This window comes from Oncorhynchus mykiss, chromosome 18 (genome assembly GCF_057628025.1).
Source record: "Oncorhynchus mykiss isolate SJ-2025 chromosome 18, ASM5762802v1, whole genome shotgun sequence".
Lineage (NCBI taxonomy): Eukaryota > Metazoa > Chordata > Actinopteri > Salmoniformes > Salmonidae > Oncorhynchus > Oncorhynchus mykiss.
The window spans coordinates 5402961-5427235 of record NC_143039.1 but is presented as its reverse complement, the minus strand read 5'-3'; the positions used below and the strand labels follow the sequence as shown (position 1 = coordinate 5427235).

Genomic DNA, 24275 nt, shown 5'->3' with positions numbered 1-24275 from the left:
GAATAACATGAAACCAACCAGTCACCAGACTAAGTGAATAATGTCCCTATAAAACCAACCAGTCACCAGACTCAGTGAATAACATGAAACCAACCAGTCACCAGACTAAGTGATTAACATGAAACCAACCAGTCACCAGACTAAGTGAATAATGTCCCTATAAAACCAACCAGTCACCAGACTAAGTGAATAATGTCCCTATAAAACCAACCAGTCACCAGACTAAGTGATTAAAATGAAACCAACCAGTCACCAGACTAAGTGAATAACATGAAACCAACCAGTCACCAGACTAAGTGAATAATGTCCCTATCAAACCAACCAGTCACCAGACTAAGTGAATAATGTCCCTATAAAACCAACCAGTCACCAGACTAAGTGATTAACATGAAACCAACCAGTCACCAGACTAAGTGATTAACATGAAACCAACCAGTCACCAGACTAAGTGATTAACATGAAACCAACCAGTCACCAGACTAAGTGATTAACATGAAACCAACCAGTCACCAGACTAAGTGAATAACATGAAACCAACCAGTCACCAGACTAAGTGAATAATGTCCCTATAAAACCAACCAGTCACCAGACTCAGTGAATAACATGAAACCAACCAGTCACCAGACTAAGTGATTAACATGAAACCAACCAGTCACCAGACTAAGTGATTAACATGAAACCAACCAGTCACCAGACTAAGTGAATAACATGAAACCAACCAGTCACCAGACTAAGTGAATAATGTCCCTATAAAACCAACCAGTCACCAGACTAAGTGAATAATGTCCCTATAAAACCAAACAGTCACCAGACTAAGTGATTAATGTCCCTATCAAACCAACCAGTCACCAGACTAAGTGAATAACATGAAACCAACCAGTCACCAGACTAAGTGAATAATGTCCCTATAAAACCAACCAGTCACCAGACTCAGTGAATAATGTCCCTATAAAACCAACCAGTCACCAGACTAAGTGAATAATGTCCCTATAAAACCAACCAGTCACCAGACTAAGTGAATAATGTCCCTATAAAACCAACCAGTCACCAGACTGAGTGAATAATGTCCCTATAAAACCAACCAGTCACCAGACTAAGTGAATAATGTCCCTATAAAACCAAACAGTCACCAGACTAAGTGATTAATGTCCCTATCAAACCAACCAGTCACCAGACTAAGTGAATAATGTCCCTATAAAACCAACCAGTCACCAGACTCAGTGAATAACATGAAACCAGCCAGTCACCAGACTGAGTGAATAATGTCCCTATAAAACCAACCAGTCACCAGACTAAGTGAATAATGTCCCTATAAAACCAACCAGTCACCAGACTAAGTGAATAATGTCCCTATAAAACCAACCAGTCACCAGACTCAGTGAATAATGTCCTTATAAACTGATGAAGAAGGAAGAAACACATTTTTCTCAGAAAGAGAGACAGAGTTGTAATACTGATCTGAGGTTTAATGACCGAACCAACTGCTACCACTCCGTCACCCAGGAATGTACTGCAGACCACACACACACACACACACACACACACACACACGGTACATACCACTCAACAACAGCGTGCCCAGAACATTCTCAGAATAGACCATTGTGGGCAGCGAGCGCCAGTAGCCAGAAGAGGTTGTCCAGACTGTTAACCAGAGAGAGTTAGATCATCCCCAGTAGCCAGAAGAGACTGTCCTGTTAACCAGGGAGAGTTAGATCATCCCCAGTAGCCAGAAGAGGTTGTCCACACTGTTAACCAGAGAGCGTTAGATCCTCCCCAGTAGCCAGAAGAGACTGTCCTGTTAACCAGGGAGAGTTAGGTCATCCCCAGTAGCCAGAAGAGACTGTCATGTTAACCAGGGAGAGTTAGATCATCCCCAGTGGGATGAAATAGATGAAGTAGATAACAAGCAGAGTGAATCTATAGAATAGATAACAAGCAGAGGGAACCTATAGAATAGATAACAAGCAGAGGGAACCTATAGAAAAGATAACAAGCAGAGTGAATCTATAGAATAGATGAATAGATAACAAGCAGAGGGAACCTATAGAATAGATAACAAGCAGAGGGAACCTATAGAATAGATGAATAGATAACAAGCAGAGGGAATCTATAGAATAGATAACAAGCAGAGGGAACCTATAGAATAGATAACAAGCAGAGGGAATCTATAGAATAGATGAATAGATAACAAGCAGAGGGAATATATAGAATAGATAACAAGCAGAGGGAATATATAGAATAGATAACAAGCAGAGGGAATATATAGAATAGATAACAAGCAGAGGGAATATATAGAATAGATAACAAGCAGAGGGAATCTATAGAATAGATAACAAGCAGAGGGAATATATAGAATAGATAACAAGCAGAGGGAATCTATAGAATAGATAACAAGCAGAGGGAATCTATAGAATAGATGAATAGATAACAAGCAGAGGGAACCTATAGAATAGATAACAAGCAGAGGGAATATATAGAATAGATAACAAGCAGAGGGAATATATAGAATAGATAACAAGCAGAGGGAATATATAGAATAGATAACAAGCAGAGGGAATATATAGAATAGATAACAAGCAGAGGGAATATATAGAATAGATAACAAGCAGAGGGAATCTATAGAATAGATGAATAGATAACAAGCAGAGGGAACCTATAGAATAGATAACAAGCAGAGGGAATATATAGAATAGATAACAAGCAGAGGGAATATATAGAATAGATAACAAGCAGAGGGAATATATAGAATAGATAACAAGCAGAGGGAATATATAGAATAGATAACAAGCAGAGGGAATCTATAGAATAGATGAATAGATAACAAGCAGAGGGAACCTATAGAATAGATAACAAGCAGAGGGAACCTATAGAATAGATAACAAGCAGAGGGAACCTATAGAATAGATAACAAGGAACCTATAGAATAGATGAAGTAGATAACAAGCAGAGGGAACCTATAGAATAGATAACAAGCAGAGGGAATCTATAGAATAGATGAAGTAGATAACATATACTACAGTGAGTAGTGTACACTAGACTGGCTCACTTCAACATAGACTACAGTGAGTAGTGTACACTAGACTGACTCACTTCAACATAGACTACAGTGAGTAGTGTACACTAGACTGGCTCACTTCAACAGTAGACTTCAGTGAATAGTGTACACTAGACTGGCTCACTTCAACAGTAGACTACAGTGAGTAGTTTACACTATAGACTGGCTCACTTTAACAGTAGACTACAGTGAGTAGTGTACACTAGACTGGCTCACTTCAACAGTAGACTTCAGTGAATAGTGTACACTAGACTGGCTCACTTCAACAGTAGACTACAGTGAGTAGTTTACACTATAGACTGGCTCACTTTAACAGTAGACTACAGTGAGTAGTGTACACTAGACTGGCTCACTTCAACATAGACTACAGTGAGTAGTGTACACTAGACTGGCTCACTTCAACATAGACTACAGTGAGTAGTGTACACTAGACTGGCTCACTTCAACATAGACTACAGTGAGTAGTGTACACTAGACTGGCTCACTTCAACATAGACTAGAGTGAGTAGTGTACACTAGACTGGCTCACTTCAACATAGACTACAGTGAGTAGTGTACACTAGACTGGCTCTCTTCAACAGACTACAGTGAGTAGTGTACACTAGACTGGCTCACTTCAACATAGACTACAGTGTGTAATAATGTTTGGTACTCAGTGTATATGTGATCTTATACCAATGTAAGCAAGGTTTAAAGGATTATGTTTTAATCAATATTATATCTGTTTGGGCTTCTTATCGTCTTATTTCTAATTACGTTCAGTCCCCTGACCGTCAGCCCCCTGACCGTCAGCCCCCTGACCGTCAGCCCCCTGACCGCCAGGCCCCTGACCGCCAGGCCCCTGACCATCGGCTCAAGACAAAATCGTCCCGCTGCTGAATCTAGTTGATGATCACTTCCCTACAGTGCTTTACTTTAGACCAGAGTCCTCTGGGTCCATCTAGTGGAGACATCCTGCCACTGCACCCTGTTAGGAGGGAGTCCTCTGGGTCCATCTAGTGGAGACATCCTGCCACTGCACCCTGTTAGGAGGGAGTCCTCTGGGTCCATCTAGTGAAGACATCCTGCCACTGCACCCTGTTAGGAGGGAGTCCTCTGGTCCATCTAGTGGAGACATCCTGCCACTGCACCCTGTTAGGAGGGAGTCCTCTGGGTCCATCTAGTGGCGACATTCCTATCACTGCACCCTGTTAGGACCTCTCTAACATTATCAGCTGATTGCCCTCTGTGTTTGTTGTGCTCCAGGTGTATAAAGTATGTGGTCGTCCCAGTAGACAGCCTGCCCAGTCAGTCAGCGGCCAGCAGGACGGAGCGTCCATCCCTCTCAAAGCCTTCATCAGAGAAACAGGAAACAGCCTGGCTACCAGGAGGAAGTGAGTACACTGTCTCAGTTCACCACTGCTAACCACTCACTTTATAGTCCTCATCTACTCAGCACTTCTTCAGCACTTCTAGACAGCACTCAAAAGGTTGAGATCTCAGGGTGTATTTAGTTGTTGATTAAGGTTTGCTTAGATGATGATTTTAGCGTTATGAGGCTCTTGAGAGGACTGGGGGTGTGGAAGTATACCAACGTTGGTCCCCCCCGTGTGTCTGTCTCAACAGAGAGTTCCTGAACAGTCTGCGTTTGTACCGTACCTTCTACGGTGGCCTGGCGGACCAGCTGTGTGTCAACCAGCTGGCCTCCGCCGATGGACTGGCCTGCTGGAACGGAGCCGACGTTGTCAAGAGGTACGTGACCCCCCCCCCCCCCTCACACAGACCTATCACCTATGACCCCCCCTCACACACACAGACCTATCACCTATGACCCCCCTTCCCCCCACTGCCCCCCCCTCACACACACACACAGACCTATCACCTATGACCCCCCCCCCACTGTCCCCCCCTCACACACACACAGACCTATCACCTATGACCCCCCCCTATCACCTATGACCCCCCCCCTATCATCTATGACCTCCCCTATCACCTATGACCCCCCATCACCTATGACCCCCCCTATCACCTATGACCCCCTCCTATCACTATGACCCCCCCCACTGCCCCCCCTCACACACACACAGACCTATCACCTATGACCCCCCCTATCACCTATGACCCCCCCCCTATCACCTATGACCCCCCTATCCCCTATGACCCCCCCAGCACCTATGACCCCCCCCTATCACCTATGACCCCCTCCTATCACTATGACCCCCCCCCCCACTGCCCCCCCTCACACACACACAGACCTATCACCTATGACCCCCCCATCACTATGACCCCCCCCTATCACCTATGACCCCCCCCTATCTCCTATGACCCCCCCTATCCCCTATGACCCCCCCCTATCACCTATGACCCCCCCCCCTAATCACCTATGACCCCCCCCTATCACCTATGACCCCCCCTATCCCCTATGACCCCCCCCCTATCACCTATGACCCCCCCCCTATCACCTATGACCCCCCCTATCACCTATGACCCCCCCCATCCCCTATGACCCCCCCTATCCCCTATGACCCCCCCTATCACCTATGACCCCCCCCATCCCCTATGACCCCCCCTATCCCCTATGACCCCCCCCCCCTATCACCTATGACCCCCCCTATCCCCTATGACCCCCCCCCATCCCCTATGACCCCCCCCCCCCCGCAGCACCATGGATTCTGAAGTTCAAAAGGAGAAACTACGAGCCCTTCACTGTTCCCATCAAGCATCTCTTTCTGTTTGTCTGTCTCCTCCTCCTCCGTCCCCTGGGGGACCTGTCCTCTCCTCCTCCTCCGTCCCCTGGGGGACCTGTCCTCCTCCTCCTCCGTCCCCTGGGGGACCTGTCCTCTCCTCCTCCTCCGTCCCCTGGGGGACCTGTCCTCTCCTCCTCCTCCGTCCCCTGGGGGACCTGTCCTCCTCCTCCGTCCCCCTGGGGGACCTGTCCTCCTCCTCCGTCCCCTGGGGGACCTGTCCTCTCCTCCTCCTCCTCCTCCATCCCCCTGGGGGACCTGTCCTCCTCCTCCATCCCCCTGGGGGACCTGTCCTCCTCCTCCGTCCCCCTGGGGGACCTGTCCTCTCCTCCTCCTCCATCCCCCTGGGGGACCTGTCCTCTTCTCCTTCTCCTCCTCCATCCCCCTGGGGGACCTGTCCTCTCCTCCTCCTCCATCCCCCTAGGGGACCTGTCCTCTCCTCCATCCCCCTAGGGGACCTGTCCTCTCCTCCTTCCCCCTGGGGGACCTGTCCTCTCCTCCTCAATCAAGCATCTCTTTCTGATTGTCTGTCTCTGACAACACAGTCCCCTCACGGTCATGTGTCTGTGTCAGAGTCTTATCTCTGAGAATAAAGCTAGGGCCCGAGGAGACATGGTCACCCTCATTTCCACGGTGACGGGCCGTGTAATGTGTGTCCTGTCTTTTACTTTTCACTTCCTGCCTCTTCGACCAATGACCAACGACCAATGATCTCGTTGGAGGCAGCAGTGATGATATCAACAGAGAGACACTGGCTGTGTCCCTAATGGCAGCCTTATGGACCAGGGCCCCTAGGGAATAGGGTGCCATTAGGGCTTCAGGCACTATTCAAATCCCCGGCAGAGTCAACAGTGTTTGATTCAAATCCCCAGCAGAGTCAACAGTGTTTGATTCAAATCCCCGGCAGAGTCAACAGTGTTTGATTCAAATCCCCAGCAGAGTCAACAGTGTTTGATTCAAATCCCCAGCAGAGTCAACAGTGTTTGATTCAAATCCCCAGCAGAGTCAACAGTGTTTGATTCAAATCCCCGGCAGAGTCAACAGTGTTTGATTCAAATCCCCGGCAGAGTCAACAGTATTTGATTCAAATCCCCGGCAGAGTCAACAGTGTTTGATTCAAATCCCCAGCAGAGTCAACAGTGTTTGATTCAAATCCCCAGCAGAGTCAACAGTGTTTGATTCAAATCCCCAGCAGAGTCAACAGTGTTTGATTCAAATCCCCAGCAGGGTCAACAGTGTTTGATTCAAATCTCCGGCAGAGTCAACAGTGTTTGATTCAAATCCCCGGCAGAGTCAACAGTGTTTGATTCAAATCCCCAGCAGAGTCAACAGTGTTTGATTCAAATCCCCGGCAGAGTCAACAGTGTTTGATTCAAATCCCCTGCAGAGTCAACAGTGTTTGATTCAAATCCCCAGCAGAGTCAACAGTGTTTGATTCAAATCCCCAGCAGAGTCAACAGTGTTTGATTCAAATCCCCAGCAGAGTCAACAGTGTTTGATTCAAATCCCCAGCAGAGTCAACAGTGTTTGATTCAAATCCCCAGCAGAGTCAACAGTGTTTGATTCCAATCCCCGGCAGAGTCAACAGTGTTTGATTCAAATCCCTGGCAGAGTCAACAGTGTTTGATTCAAATCCCCGGCAGAGTCAACAGTGTTTGATTCAAATCCCCAGCAGAGTCAACAGTGTTTGATTCAAATCCCCAGCAGAGTCAACAGTGTTTGATTCAAATCCCCGGCAGAGTCAACAGTGTTTGATTCAAATCCCCGGCAGAGTCAACAGTGTTTGATTCAAATCCCCAGCAGAGTCAACAGTGTTTGATTCAAATCCCCAGCAGAGTCAACAGTGTTTGATTCAAATCCCCAGCAGAGTCAACAGTGTTTGATTCAAATCCCCAGCAGAGTCAACAGTGTTTGATTCAAATCCCCAGCAGAGTCAACAGTGTTTGATTCAAATCCCCAGCAGAGTCAACAGTGTTTGATTCAAATCCCCAGCAGAGTCAACAGTGTTTGATTCAAATCCCCAGCAGAGTCAACAGTGTTTGATTCAAATCCCCAGCAGAGTCAACAGTGTTTGATTCAAATCCCCAGCAGAGTCAACAGTGTTTGATTCAAATCCCCAGCAGAGTCAACAGTGTTTGATTCAAATCCCCAGCAGAGTCAACAGTGTTTGATTCAAATCCCCAGCAGAGTCAACAGTGTTTGATTCAAATCCCCAGCAGAGTCAACAGTGTTTGATTCAAATCACCAGCAGAGTCAACAGTGTTTGATTCAAATCCCCAGCAGAGTCAACAGTGTTTGATTCAAATCCCCAGCAGAGTCAACAGTGTTTGATTCAAATCCCCGGCAGAGTCAACAGTGTTTGATTCAAATCCCCAGCAGAGTCAACAGTGTTTGATTCAAATCCCCAGCAGAGTCAACAGTGTTTGATTCAAATCCCCGGCAGAGTCAACAGTGTTTGATTCAAATCCCCGGCAGAGTCAACAGTGTTTGATTCAAATCCCCGGCAGAGTCAACAGTGTTTGATTCAAATCCCCGGCAGAGTCAACAGTGTTTGATTCAAATCCCCAGCAGAGTCAACAGTGTTTGATTCAAATCCCCGGCAGAGTCAACAGTGTTTGATTCAAATCCCCGGCAGAGTCAACAGTGTTTGATTCAAATCCCCGGCAGAGTCAACAGTGTTTGATTCAAATCCCCGATAGAGTCAACAGTGTTATTTGTGAATGTCACTCTGCAATGTTTAATTCATTACTGTCTCCCCAGGAGTGTGTTTGCACATTTTTCTCTAATACATGATCCTCAGCAATCTGTCTGTCTGGGACTGTAGTAGCAAACAGGCTGTGACTGTGTGTGTGTGTGTGTGTGTGTGTGAGAAGCTGGGTTGTTATAATTGTATACAACAGCGTCTCTCGTATGTAAAGTAATAGGTGTCTTGACCTTGCTGTTTCAATTGAATAATCACCAATCTGCTGCCAAACTCAATGCATCTAATATCAATCTGTCTGTCTGGGGCTGTAGTAGTAATATCAATCTGTCTGTCTGGGGCTGTAGTAGTAATATCAATATGTCTGTCTGGGGCTGTAGTAGTAATATCAATCTGTCTGTCTGGGGCTGTAGTAGTAATATCAATCTGTCTGTCTGGGGCTGTAGTAGTAATATCAATATGTCTGTCTGTAGTAATATCAATGTGTGTTCCATCACCAGGCGCGTAACCAGGCGCGTAGCAAGGAGCGTAACCAGGCGCGTAGCCAGGCGCATAGCCAGGCGCGTAACCAGGGAAGCCTGTTATACTGGCCTTATGTTAGACTACGTCTCCAAGATTAAACCTCAAATAAACCCCCCTCTGTCAACCCAGGAAACTCATTACAAACCACCCTTTTCCCTATATAGTGAACTACTACAGAGGGCTCTGGTCTGGAGTAGTGAACCACTACAGAGGGCTCTGGTCTGGAGTAGTGAACCACTACAGAGGGCTCTGGTCTGGAGTAGTGAACCACTACAGAGGGCTCTGGTCTGGAGTAGTGAACCACTACAGAGGGCTCTGGTCTGGAGTAGTGAACCACTACAGAGGGCTCTGGTCTGGAGTAGTGAACCACTACAGAGGGCTCTGGTCTGGAGTAGTGAACCACTACAGAGGGCTCTGGTCTGGAGTAGTGAACCACTACAGAGGGCTCTGGTCTGGAGTAGTGAACCACTACAGAGGGCTCTGGTCTGGAGTAGTGAACCACTACAGAGGGCTCTGGTCTGTAGTAGTACACTACTACAGAGGGCTCTGGTCTGGAGTAGTGAACCACTACAGAGGGCTCTGGTCTGGAGTAGTGAACCACTACAGAGGGCTCTGGTCTGGAGTAGTACACTACTACAGAGGGCTCTGGTCTGGAGTAGTGAACCACTACAGAGGGCTCTGGTCTGGAGTAGTGAACCACTACAGAGGGCTCTGGTCTGGAGTAGTGAACCACTACAGAGGGCTCTGGTCTGGAGTAGTGAACCACTACAGAGGGCTCTGGTCTGGAGTAGTGAACCACTACAGAGGGCTCTGGTCTGGAGTAGTGAACCACTACAGAGGGCTCTGGTCTGGAGTAGTGAACCACTACAGAGGGCTCTGGTCTGGAGTAGTGAACCACTACAGAGGGCTCTGGTCTGGAGTAGTGAACCACTACAGAGGGCTCTGGTCTGGAGTAGTGAACCACTACAGAGGGCTCTGGTCTGGAGTAGTGAACCACTACAGAGGGCTCTGGTCTGGAGTAGTGAACCACTACAGAGGGCTCTGGTCTGGAGTAGTGAACCACTACAGAGGGCTCTGGTCTGGAGTAGTGAACCACTACAGAGGGCTCTGGTCTGGAGTAGTGAACCACTACAGAGGGCTCTGGTCTGGAGTAGTGAACCACTACAGAGGGCTCTGGTCTGGAGTAGTGAACCACTACAGAGGGCTCTGGTCTGGAGTAGTACACTACTACAGAGGGCTCTGGTCTGGAGTAGTGAACCACTACAGAGGGCTCTGGTCTGGAGTAGTGAACCACTACAGAGGGCTCTGGTCTGTAGTAGTGAACCACTACAGAGGGCTCTGGTCTGGAGTAGTGCACTATATAGGGAATAGGGCTCTGGTCTGTAGTAGTGCACTTCATAGAGAATAGGGCTCTGGTCTGTAGTAGTGCACTTCATAGGGAATAGGGCTCTGGTCTGTAGTAGTGCACTTCATAGGGAATAGGGCTCTGGTCTGTAGTAATACCACTTCATAGGGAATAGGGCTCTGGTCTGTAGTAATACCACTTCATAGGGAATAGGGCTCTGGTCTGTAGTAGTGCACTTCATAGAGAATAGGGCTCTGGTCTGTAGTAGTGCACTTCATAGGGAATAGGGCTCTGGTCTGTAGTAGTGCACTTCATAGGGAATAGGGCTCTGGTCTGTAGTAATACCACTTCATAGGGAATAGGGCTCTGGTCTGTAGTAGTGCACTTCATAGAGAATAGGGCTCTGGTCTGTAGTAGTGCACTTCATAGGGAATAGGGCTCTGGTCTGTAGTAGTGCACTTCATAGGGAATAGGGCTCTGGTCTGTAGTAGTGCACTTCATAGGGAATAGGGCTCTTGTCTGTAGTAGTGCACTTCATAGGGAATAGGGTTCTGGTCTGTAGTAGTGCACTTCATAGGGAATAGGGCTCTGGTCTGTAGTAGTGCACTTCATAGGGAATAGGGCTCTGGTCTGTAGTAGTGCACTTCATAGGGAATAGGGCTCTGGTCTGTAGTAGTGCACTTCATAGGGAATAGGGCTCTGGTCTGTAGTAGTGCACTTCATAGGGAATAGGGCTCTGGTCTGTAGTAGTGCACTTCATAGGGAATAGGGCTCTGATCGGTAGTAGTGCACTTCATAGGGGATAGGGCTCTGGTCGGTAGTAGTGCACTTCATAGGGAATAGGGCTCTGGTCTGTAGTAGTGCACTTCATAGGGAATAGGGCTCTGGTCTGTAGTAGTGCACTATATAGGGAATAGGGCTCTGGTCTGTAGTAGTGCACTTCATAGGGAATAGGGCTCTGGTCTGTAGTAGTGCACTATATAGGGAATAGGGCTCTGGTCTGTAGTAGTGCACTTCATAGGGAATAGGGCTCTTGTCTGTAGTAGTGCACTTCATAGAGAATAGGGCTCTGGTCTGTAGTAGTGCACTTCATAGAGAATAGGGCTCTGGTCTGTAGTAGTGCACTTCATAGGGAATAGGGCTCTGGTCTGTAGTAGTGCACTTCATAGGGAATAGGGCTCTGGTCTGTAGTAGTGCACTTCATAGGGAATAGGGCTCTGGTCTATAGTAGTGCACTTCATAGGGAATTGCCATTAGACTGGTAGAGTCTGGACTAACCCAGACATTAGACTGGTAGAGTCTGGACTAACCCAGACATTAGACTGGTAGTGTCTGGACTAACCCAGACATTAGACTGGTGGAGTCTGGACAAACCCAGACATTAGACTGGTAGTGTCTGGACTAACCCAGACATTAGACTGGTAGAGTCTGGACTAACCCAGACATTAGACTGGTAGTGTCTGGACTAACCCAGACATTAGACTGGTGGAGTCTGGACAAACCCAGACATTAGACTGGTAGTGTCTGGACTAACCCAGCCATTAGACTGGTAGTGTCTGGACTAACCCAGCCATTAGACTGGTAGTGTCTGGACTAACCCAGCCATTAGACTGGTAGTGTCTGGACTAACCCAGCCATTAGACTGGTAGTGTCTGGACTAACCCAGCCATGAGACTGGTAGTGTCTGGACTAACCCAGCCATTAGACTGGTAGTGTCTGGACTAACCCAGCCATGAGACTGGTAGTGTCTGGACTAACCCTAACCCAGACATTAGACTGGTAGTGTCTGGACTAACCCAGCCATTGGACTGGTAGTGTCTGGACTAACCCAGCCATTAGACTGGTAGTGTCTGGACTAACCCAGCCATTAGACTGGTAGTGTCTGGACTAACCCAGCCATTAGACTGGTAGTGTCTGGACTAACCCAGCCATTAGACTGGTAGTGTCTGGACTAACCCTAACCCAGCCATTAGACTGGTAGTGTCTGGACTAACCCAGCCATTAGACTGGTAGTGTCTGGACTAACCCTAACCCAGCCATTAGACTGGTAGTGTCTGGACTAACCCAGCCATTAGACTGGTAGTGTCTGGACTAACCCTAACCCAGCCATTGGACTGGTAGTGTCTGGACTAACCCAGCCATTAGACTGGTAGTGTCTGGACTAACCCAGCCATTAGACTGGTAGTGTCTGGACTAACCCAGCCATTAGACTGGTAGTGTCTGGACTAACCCAGCCATTAGACTGGTAGTGTCTGGACTAACCCAGCCATTAGACTGGTAGTGTCTGGACTAACCCAGCCATTAGACTGGTAGTGTCTGGACTAACCCAGCCATTAGACTGGTAGTGTCTGGACTAACCCAGTCATTAGACTGGTAGTGTCTGGACTAACCCAGCCATTAGACTGGTAGTGTCTGGACTAACCCTAACCCAGCCATTGGACTGGTAGTGTCTGGACTAACCCAGCCATTAGACTGGTAGTGTCTGGACTAACCCAGCCATTAGACTGGTAGTGTCTGGACTAACCCAGCCATTAGACTGGTAGTGTCTGGACTAACCCAGCCATTAGACTGGTAGTGTCTGGACTAACCCAGCCATTAGACTGGTAGTGTCTGGACTAACCCAGCCATTAGACTGGTAGTGTCTGGACTAACCCAGCCATTAGACTGGTAGTGTCTGGACTAACCCAGCCATTAGACTGGTACTGTCTGGACTAACCCAGCCATTAGACTGGTAGTGTCTGGACTAACCCAGCCATGAGACTGGTAGTGTCTGGACTAACCCTAACCCAGCCATTGGACTGGTAGTGTCTGGACTAACCCAGCCATTAGACTGGTAGTGTCTGGACTAACCCAGCCATTAGACTGGTAGTGTCTGGACTAACCCAGCCATTAGACTGGTAGTGTCTGGACTAACCCAGCCATTAGACTGGTAGTGTCTGGACTAACCCAGCCATTAGACTGGTAGTGTCTGGACTAACCCAGCCATTAGACTGGTAGTGTCTGGACTAACCCAGCCATTAGACTGGTAGTGTCTGGACTAACCCAGCCATTAGACTGGTAGTGTCTGGACTAACCCTAACCCAGCCATTAGACTGGTAGTGTCTGGACTAACCCTAACCCAGCCATTAGACTGGTAGTGTCTGGACTAACCCAGACATTAGACTGGTAGTGTCTGGACTAACCCAGACATTAGACTGGTAGTGTCTGGACTAACCCAGACATTAGACTGGTAGTGTCTGGACTAACCCAGACATTAGACTGGTAGTGTCTGGACTAACCCAGCCATTAGTCTGGTAGTGTCCGGACTAACCCAGCCATTAGACTGGTAGTGTCTGGACTAACCCAGCCATTAGACTGGTAGTGTCTGGACTAACCCAGCCATTAGACTGGTAGTGTCTGGACTAACCCAGCCATTAGACTGGTAGTGTCTGGACTAACCCAGCCATTAGACTGGTTGTGTCTGGACTAACCCTAACCCAGCCATTAGACTGGTAGTGTCTGGACTAACCCTAACCCAGCCATTAGACTGGTAGTGTCTGGACTAACCCAGCCATTAGACTGGTAGTGTCTGGACTAACCCAGCCATTAGACTGGTAGTGTCTGGACTAACCCTAACCCAGCCATTAGACTTGTAGTGTCTGGACTAACCCTAACCCAGCCATTAGACTGGTAGTGTCTGGACTAACCCAGTCATTAGACTGGTAGTGTCTGGACTAACCCAGACATTAGACTGGTAGTGTCTGGACTAACCCAGACATTAGACTGGTAGTGTCTGGACTAACCCAGCCATTAGACTGGTAGTGTCTGGACTAACCCAGCCATTAGACTGGTAGTGTCTGGACTAACCCAGCCATTAGACTGGTAGTGTCTGGACTAACCCAGCCATTAGACTGGTAGTGTCTGGACTAACCCAGCCATTAGACTGGTAGTGTCTGGACTAACCCTAACCCAGCCATTAGACTGGTAGTGTCTGGACTAACCCAGCCATTAGACTGGTAGTGTCTGGACTAACCCAGCCATTAGACTGGTAGTGTCTGGACTAACCCAGCCATTAGACTGGTAGTGTCTGGACTAACCCAGCCATTAGACTGGTAGTGTCTGGACTAACCCAGCCATTAGACTGGTAGTGTCTGGACTAACCCAGCCATTAGACTGGTAGTGTCTGGACTAACCCAGCCATTAGACTGGTAGTGTCTGGACTAACCCTAACCCAGCCATTAGACTGGTAGTGTCTGGACTAACCCTAACCCAGCCATTAGACTGGTAGTGTCTGGACTAACCCAGACATTAGACTGGTAGTGTCTGGACTAACCCAGACATTAGACTGGTAGTGTCTGGACTAACCCAGACATTAGACTGGTAGTGTCTGGACTAACCCAGACATTAGACTGGTAGTGTCTGGACTAACCCAGCCATTAGTCTGGTAGTGTCCGGACTAACCCAGCCATTAGACTGGTAGTGTCTGGACTAACCCAGCCATTAGACTGGTAGTGTCTGGACTAACCCAGCCATTAGACTGGTAGTGTCTGGACTAACCCAGCCATTAGACTGGTAGTGTCTGGACTAACCCAGCCATTAGACTGGTTGTGTCTGGACTAACCCTAACCCAGCCATTAGACTGGTAGTGTCTGGACTAACCCTAACCCAGCCATTAGACTGGTAGTGTCTGGACTAACCCAGCCATTAGACTGGTAGTGTCTGGACTAACCCAGCCATTAGACTTGTAGTGTCTGGACTAACCCTAACCCAGCCATTAGACTGGTAGTGTCTGGACTAACCCAGTCATTAGACTGGTAGTGTCTGGACTAACCCAGACATTAGACTGGTAGTGTCTGGACTAACCCAGACATTAGACTGGTAGTGTCTGGACTAACCCAGCCATTAGACTGGTAGTGTCTGGACTAACCCAGACATTAGACTGGTAGTGTCTGGACAAACCCAGACATTAGACTGGTAGTGTCTGGACAAACCCAGACATTAGACTGGTAGTGTCTGGACTAACCCAGACATTAGACTGGTAGTGTCTGGACTAACCCAGCCATTAGACTGGTAGTGTCTGGACTAACCCAGCCATTAGACTGGTAGTGTCTGGACTAACCCTAACCCAGCCATTAGACTGGTAGTGTCTGGACTAACCCAGCCATTAGTCTGGTAGTGTCCGGACTAACCCAGCCATTAGACTGGTAGTGTCTGGACTAACCCAGCCATTAGACTGGTAGTGTCTGGACTAACCCAGCCATTAGACTGGTAGTGTCTGGACTAACACAGCCATTAGACTGGTAGTGTCTGGACTAACCCAGCCATTAGACTGGTAGTGTCTGGACTAACCCAGCCATTAGACTGGTAGTGTCTGGACTAACCCAGCCATTAGACTGGTAGTGTCTGGACAAACCCAGACATTAGACTGGTAGTGTCTGGACTAACCCAGACATTAGACTGGTTGTGTCTGGACTAACCCAGCCAATAGACTGGTAGTGTCTGGACTAACCCAGACATTAGACTGGTAGTGTCTGGACTAACCCAGCCATTAGACTGGTAGTGTCTGGACTAACCCAGACATTAGACTGGTAGTGTCTGGACTAACCCAGACATTAGACTGGTAGTGTCTGGACTAACCCAGCCATTAGACTGGTTTTGTCTGGACTAACCCTAACCCAGCCATTAGACTGGTAGTGTCTGGACTAACCCTAACCCAGCCATTAGACTGGTAGTGTCTGGACTAACCCAGCCATTAGACTGGTAGTGTCTGGACTAACCCAGCCATTAGACTGGTAGTGTCTGGACTAACCCAGCCATTAGACTGGTAGTGTCTGGACTAACCCAGCCATTAGACTGGTAGTGTCTGGACTAACCCAGCCATTAGACTGGTAGTGTCTGGACTAACCCAGCCATTAGACTGGTACTGTCTGGACTAACCCAGCCATTAGACTGGTAGTGTCTGGACTAACCCAGCCATGAGACTGGTAGTGTCTGGACTAACCCTAACCCAGCCATTGGACTGGTAGTGTCTGGACTAACCCAGCCATTAGACTGGTAGTGTCTGGACTAACCCAGCCATTAGACTGGTAGTGTCTGGACTAACCCAGCCATTAGACTGGTAGTGTCTGGACTAACCCAGCCATTAGACTGGTAGTGTCTGGACTAACCCAGCCATTAGACTGGTAGTGTCTGGACTAACCCAGCCATTAGACTGGTAGTGTCTGGACTAACCCAGCCATTAGACTGGTAGTGTCTGGACTAACCCAGCCATTTGACTGGTAGTGTCTGGACTAACCCTAACCCAGCCATTAGACTGGTAGTGTCTGGACTAACCCTAACCCAGCCATTAGACTGGTAGTGTCTGGACTAACCCAGACATTAGACTGGTAGTGTCTGGACTAACCCAGACATTAGACTGGTAGTGTCTGGACTAACCCAGACATTAGACTGGTAGTGTCTGGACTAACCCAGACATTAGACTGGTAGTGTCTGGACTAACCCAGCCATTAGTCTGGTAGTGTCCGGACTAACCCAGCCATTAGACTGGTAGTGTCTGGACTAACCCAGCCATTAGACTGGTAGTGTCTGGACTAACCCAGCCATTAGACTGGTAGTGTCTGGACTAACCCAGCCATTAGACTGGTAGTGTCTGGACTAACCCAGCCATTAGACTGGTTGTGTCTGGACTAACCCTAACCCAGCCATTAGACTGGTAGTGTCTGGACTAACCCTAACCCAGCCATTAGACTGGTAGTGTCTGGACTAACCCAGCCATTAGACTGGTAGTGTCTGGACTAACCCAGCCATTAGACTGGTAGTGTCTGGACTAACCCTAACCCAGCCATTAGACTTGTAGTGTCTGGACTAACCCTAACCCAGCCATTAGACTGGTAGTGTCTGGACTAACCCAGTCATTAGACTGGTAGTGTCTGGACTAACCCAGACATTAGACTGGTAGTGTCTGGACTAACCCAGACATTAGACTGGTAGTGTCTGGACTAACCCAGCCATTAGACTGGTAGTGTCTGGACTAACCCAGCCATTAGACTGGTAGTGTCTGGACTAACCCAGCCATTAGACTGGTAGTGTCTGGACTAACCCAGCCATTAGACTGGTAGTGTCTGGACTAACCCAGCCATTAGACTGGTAGTGTCTGGACTAACCCTAACCCAGCCATTAGACTGGTAGTGTCTGGACTAACCCAGCCATTAGACTGGTAGTGTCTGGACTAACCCAGCCATTAGACTGGTAGTGTCTGGACTAACCCAGCCATTAGACTGGTAGTGTCTGGACTAACCCAGCCATTAGACTGGTAGTGTCTGGACTAACCCAGCCATTAGACTGGTAGTGTCTGGACTAACCCAGCCATTAGACTGGTAGTGTCTGGACTAACCCAGCCATTAGACTGGTAGTGTCTGGACTAACCCTAACCCAGCCATTAGACTGGTAGTGTCTGGACTAACCCTAACCCAGCCATTAGACTGGTAGTGTCTGGACTAACCCAGACATTAGACTGGTAGTGTCTGGACTAACCCAGACATTAGACTGGTAGTGTCTGGACTAACCCAGACATTAGACTGGTAGTGTCTGGACTAACCCAGACATTAGACTGGTAGTGTCTGGACTAACCCAGCCATTAGTCTGGTAGTGTCCGGACTAACCCAGCCATTAGACTGGTAGTGTCTGGACTAACCCAGCCATTAGACTGGTAGTGTCTGGACTAACCCAGCCATTAGACTGGTAGTGTCTGGACTAACCCAGCCATTAGACTGGTAGTGTCTGGACTAACCCAGCCATTAGACTGGTTGTGTCTGGACTAACCCTAACCCAGCCATTAGACTGGTAGTGTCTGGACTAACCCTAACCCAGCCATTAGACTGGTAGTGTCTGGACTAACCCAGCCATTAGACTGGTAGTGTCTGGACTAACCCAGCCATTAGACTGGTAGTGTCTGGACTAACCCTAACCCAGCCATTAGACTTGTAGTGTCTGGACTAACCCTAACCCAGCCATTAGACTGGTAGTGTCTGGACTAACCCAGTCATTAGACTGGTAGTGTCTGGACTAACCCAGACATTAGACTGGTAGTGTCTGGACTAACCCAGACATTAGACTGGTAGTGTCTGGACTAACCCAGCCATTAGACTGGTAGTGTCTGGACTAACCCAGACATTAGACTGGTAGTGTCTGGACAAACCCAGACATTAGACTGGTAGTGTCTGGACAAACCCAGACATTAGACTGGTAGTGTCTGGACTAACCCAGACATTAGACTGGTAGTGTCTGGACTAACCCAGCCATTAGACTGGTAGTGTCTGGACTAACCCAGCCATTAGACTGGTAGTGTCTGGACTAACCCTAACCCAGCCATTAGACTGGTAGTGTCTGGACTAACCCAGCCATTAGTCTGGTAGTGTCCGGACTAACCCAGCCATTAGACTGGTAGTGTCTGGACTAACCCAGCCATTAGACTGGTAGTGTCTGGACTAACCCAGCCATTAGACTGGTAGTGTCTGGACTAACACAGCCATTAGACTGGTAGTGTCTGGACTAACCCAGCCATTAGACTGGTAGTGTCTGGACTAACCCAGCCATTAGACTGGTAGTGTCTGGACTAACCCAGCCATTAGACTGGTAGTGTCTGGACAAACCCAGACATTAGACTGGTAGTGTCTGGACTAACCCAGACATTAGACTGGTTGTGTCTGGACTAACCCAGCCAATAGACTGGTAGTGTCTGGACTAACCCAGACATTAGACTGGTAGTGTCTGGACTAACCCAGCCATTAGACTGGTAGTGTCTGGACTAACCCAGACATTAGACTGGTAGTGTCTGGACTAACCCAGACATTAGACTGGTAGTGTCTGGACTAACCCAGCCATTAGACTGGTTTTGTCTGGACTAACCCTAACCCAGCCATTAGACTGGTAGTGTCTGGACTAACCCTAACCCAGCCATTAGACTGGTAGTGTCTGGACTAACCCAGCCATTAGACTGGTAGTGTCTGGACTAACCCAGCCATTAGACTGGTAGTGTCTGGACTAACCCAGACATTAGACTGGTAGTGTCTGGACTAACCCTAACCCAGCCATTAGACTGGTAGTGTCTGGACTAACCCAGCCATTAGTCTGGTAGTGTCCGGACTAACCCAGCCATTAGACTGGTAGTGTCTGGACTAACCCTAACCCAGCCATTGGACTGGTAGTGTCTGGACTAACCCAGCCATTAGACTGGTAGTGTCTGGACTAACCCAGCCATTAAACTGGTAGTGTCTGGACTAACCCAGCCATTAGACTGGTAGTGTCGGGACTAACCCAGCCATTAGACTGGTAGTGTCTGGACTAACCCAGCCATTAGACTGGTAGTGTCTGGACTAACCCAGCCATTAGACTGGTAGTGTCTGGACTAACCCTAACCCAGCCATTAGACTGGTAGTGTCTGGACTAACCCAGCCATTAGACTGGTAGTGTCTGGACTAACCCAGCCATTAGACTGGTAGTGTCTGGACTAACCCAGCCATTAGACTGGTAGTGTCTGGACTAACCCAGCCATTAGACTGGTAGTGTCTGGACTAACCCAGCCATTAGACTGGTAGTGTCTGGACTAACCCAGCCATTAGACTGGTAGTGTCTGGACTAACCCAGCCATTAGACTGGTAGTGTCTGGACTAACCCTAACCCAGCCATTAGACTGGTAGTGTCTGGACTAACCCTAACCCAGCCATTAGACTGGTAGTGTCTGGACTAACCCAGACATTAGACTGGTAGTGTCTGGACTAACCCAGACATTAGACTGGTAGTGTCTGGACTAACCCAGACATTAGACTGGTAGTGTCTGGACTAACCCAGACATTAGACTGGTAGTGTCTGGACTAACCCAGCCATTAGTCTGGTAGTGTCCGGACTAACCCAGCCATTAGACTGGTAGTGTCTGGACTAACCCAGCCATTAGACTGGTAGTGTCTGGACTAACCCAGCCATTAGACTGGTAGTGTCTGGACTAACCCAGCCATTAGACTGGTAGTGTCTGGACTAACCCAGCCATTAGACTGGTTGTGTCTGGACTAACCCTAACCCAGCCATTAGACTGGTAGTGTCTGGACTAACCCTAACCCAGCCATTAGACTGGTAGTGTCTGGACTAACCCAGCCATTAGACTGGTAGTGTCTGGACTAACCCAGCCATTAGACTGGTAGTGTCTGGACTAACCCTAACCCAGCCATTAGACTTGTAGTGTCTGGACTAACCCTAACCCAGCCATTAGACTGGTAGTGTCTGGACTAACCCAGTCATTAGACTGGTAGTGTCTGGACTAACCCAGACATTAGACTGGTAGTGTCTGGACTAACCCAGACATTAGACTGGTAGTGTCTGGACTAACCCAGCCATTAGACTGGTAGTGTCTGGACTAACCCAGACATTAGACTGGTAGTGTCTGGACAAACCCAGACATTAGACTGGTAGTGTCTGGACAAACCCAGACATTAGACTGGTAGTGTCTGGACTAACCCAGACATTAGACTGGTAGTGTCTGGACTAACCCAGCCATTAGACTGGTAGTGTCTGGACTAACCCAGCCATTAGACTGGTAGTGTCTGGACTAACCCTAACCCAGCCATTAGACTGGTAGTGTCTGGACTAACCCAGCCATTAGTCTGGTAGTGTCCGGACTAACCCAGCCATTAGACTGGTAGTGTCTGGACTAACCCAGCCATTAGACTGGTAGTGTCTGGACTAACCCAGCCATTAGACTGGTAGTGTCTGGACTAACACAGCCATTAGACTGGTAGTGTCTGGACTAACCCAGCCATTAGACTGGTAGTGTCTGGACTAACCCAGCCATTAGACTGGTAGTGTCTGGACTAACCCAGCCATTAGACTGGTAGTGTCTGGACAAACCCAGACATTAGACTGGTAGTGTCTGGACTAACCCAGACATTAGACTGGTTGTGTCTGGACTAACCCAGCCAATAGACTGGTAGTGTCTGGACTAACCCAGACATTAGACTGGTAGTGTCTGGACTAACCCAGCCATTAGACTGGTAGTGTCTGGACTAACCCAGACATTAGACTGGTAGTGTCTGGACTAACCCAGACATTAGACTGGTAGTGTCTGGACTAACCCAGCCATTAGACTGGTTTTGTCTGGACTAACCCTAACCCAGCCATTAGACTGGTAGTGTCTGGACTAACCCTAACCCAGCCATTAGACTGGTAGTGTCTGGACTAACCCAGCCATTAGACTGGTAGTGTCTGGACTAACCCAGCCATTAGACTGGTAGTGTCTGGACTAACCCAGACATTAGACTGGTAGTGTCTGGACTAACCCTAACCCAGCCATTAGACTGGTAGTGTCTGGACTAACCCAGCCATTAGTCTGGTAGTGTCCGGACTAACCCAGCCATTAGACTGGTAGTGTCTGGACTAACCCTAACCCAGCCATTGGACTGGTAGTGTCTGGACTAACCCAGCCATTAGACTGGTAGTGTCTGGACTAACCCAGCCATTAAACTGGTAGTGTCTGGACTAACCCAGCCATTAGACTGGTAGTGTCGGGACTAACCCAGCCATTAGACTGGTAGTGTCTGGACTTACCCAGCCATTAGACTGGTAGTGTCTGGACTAACCCAGCCATTAGACTGGTAGTGTCTGGACTAACCCAGCCATTAGACTGGTAGTGTCTGGACTAACCCAGCCATTAGACTGGTAGTGTCTGGACTAACCCAGCCATTAGACTGGTTAGTGTCTGGACTAACCCTGACCAGGAATCAGGATGGTTTGTGCCATGCTGTAATATCTGTTATTGTCCTCTAGAGGGCGCTTCAGCCATATTAAAATCAAATCATATTTTATTGGCCACATGCTGATGTTATTGTTATTCTATTGGCCACATGCTGATGTTATTCTATTGGTCACATGCTGATGTTATTCTATTGGTCACATGCTGATGTTATTCTATTGGTCACATGCTGATGTTATTGTTATTCTATTGGTCACATGCTGATGTTATTGTTATTCTACTGGTCACATGCTGATGTTATTCTATTGGTCACATGCTGATGTTATTGTTATTCTATTGGCCACATGCTGATGTTATTGTTATTCTATTGGTCACATGCTGATGTTATTGTTATTCTATTGGTCACATGCTGATGTTATTGTTATTCTATTGGCCACATGCTGATGTTATTGTTATTCTATTGGCCACATGCTGATGTTATTCTATTGGCCACATGCTGATGTTATTGTTATTCTATTGGCCACATGCTGATGTTATTCTATTGGTCACATGCTGATGTTATTGTTATTCTATTGGCCACATGCTGATGTTATTCTATTGGTCACATGCTGATGTTATTGTTATTCTATTGGCCACATGCTGATGTTATTCTATTGGTCACATGCTGATGTTATTGTTATTCTATTGGCCACATGCTGATGTTATTCTATTGGTCACATGCTGATGTTATTGTTATTCTATTGGCCACATGCTGATGTTATTCTATTGGTCACATGCTGATGTTATTCTATTGGTCACATGCTGATGTTATTGTTATTCTATTGGTCACATGCTGATGTTATTCTATTGGCCACATGCTGATGTTATTCTATTGGTCACATGCTGATGTTATTGTTATTCTATTGGCCACATGCTGATGTTATTCTATTGGTCACATGCTGATGTTATTGTTATTCTATTGGTCACATGCTGATGTTATTGTTATTCTATTGGTCACATGCTGACGTTATTCTATTGGTCACATGCTGATGTTATTGTTATTCTATTGGTCACATGCTGATGTTATTCTATTGGCCACATGCTGATGTTATTGTTATTCTATTGGCCACATGCTGATGTTATTGTTATTCTATTGGTCACATGCTGATGTTATTGTTATTCTATTGGTCACATGCTGATGTTATTGTTATTCTATTGGCCACATGCTGATGTTGTGACCTCATATCTATCAGAAGGGAGTGGAGGAGGGAGGGTCCCGCTTGCCTGACCTCATATCTATCAGAAGGGAGGGGAGGAGGGGAGGAGGGAGGGTCCCGCTTGCCTGACCTCATATCTATCAGAAGGGAGGGGAGGAGGGGAGGAGGGAGGGTCCCGCTTGCCTGACCTCATATCTATCAGAAGGGAGGGGAGGAGGGGAGGAGGGAGGGTCCCGTCTACCTGACCTCATATCTATCAGAAGGGAGGGGAGGAGGGGAGGAGGGAGGGTCCCGTCTACCTGACCTCATATCTATCAGAAGGGAGGGGAGGAGGGAGGGTCCCGCTTGCCTGACCTCAAATCTATCAGAAGGGAGGGGAGGAGGGGAGGAGGGAGGGTCCCGCTTGCCTGACCTCATATCTATCAGAAGGGAGGGGAGGAGGGGAGGAGGGAGGGTCCCGTCTACCTGACCTCATATCTATCAGAAGGGAGGGGAGGAGGGGAGGAGGGAGGGTCCTGTCTACCTGACCTCATATCTATCAGAAGGGAGGGGAGGAGGGAGGGTCCCGTCTACCTGACCTCATATCTATCAGAAGGGAGGGGAGGAGGGGAGGAGGGAGGGTCCCGTCTACCTGACCTCATATCTATCAGAAGGGAGGGGAGGAGGGGAGGAGGGAGGGTCCCGTCTACCTGACCTCATATCTATCAGAAGGGAGGGGAGGAGGGGAGGAGGGAGGGTCCCGTCTACCTGACCTCATATCTATCAGAAGGGAGGGGAGGAGGGAGGGTCCCGTCTACCTGACCTCATATCTATCAGAAGGGAGGGGAGGAGGGGAGGGTCCCGTCTACCGGACCTCATATCTATCAGAAGGGAGGGGAGGAGGGGAGGAGGGAGGGTCCCGTCTACCTGACCTCATATCTATCAGAAGGGAGGGGAGGAGGGGAGGAGGGAGGGTCCCGTCTACCTGACCTCATATTTATCAGAAGGGAGGGGAGGAGGTGAGGAGGGAGG

The 24275-nt window shown here is 48.2% G+C and overlaps 1 protein-coding gene across 1 annotated transcript in view; it reads left to right on the top strand.

The window, feature by feature from the left end:
- The window catches only part of LOC118947128 (glypican-5), a 286720-nt gene that overhangs the window by 42861 nt on the left and 219584 nt on the right, over window positions 1–24275 (top strand). Inside the window, exons 5-6 of the mRNA XM_090206690.1 lie at window positions 4304–4431; window positions 4664–4789. Of these exons, the coding sequence (XP_090062816.1) occupies window positions 4304–4431; window positions 4664–4789 (254 nt within the window). The remainder of the gene's footprint in view (window positions 1–4303; window positions 4432–4663; window positions 4790–24275) is intronic.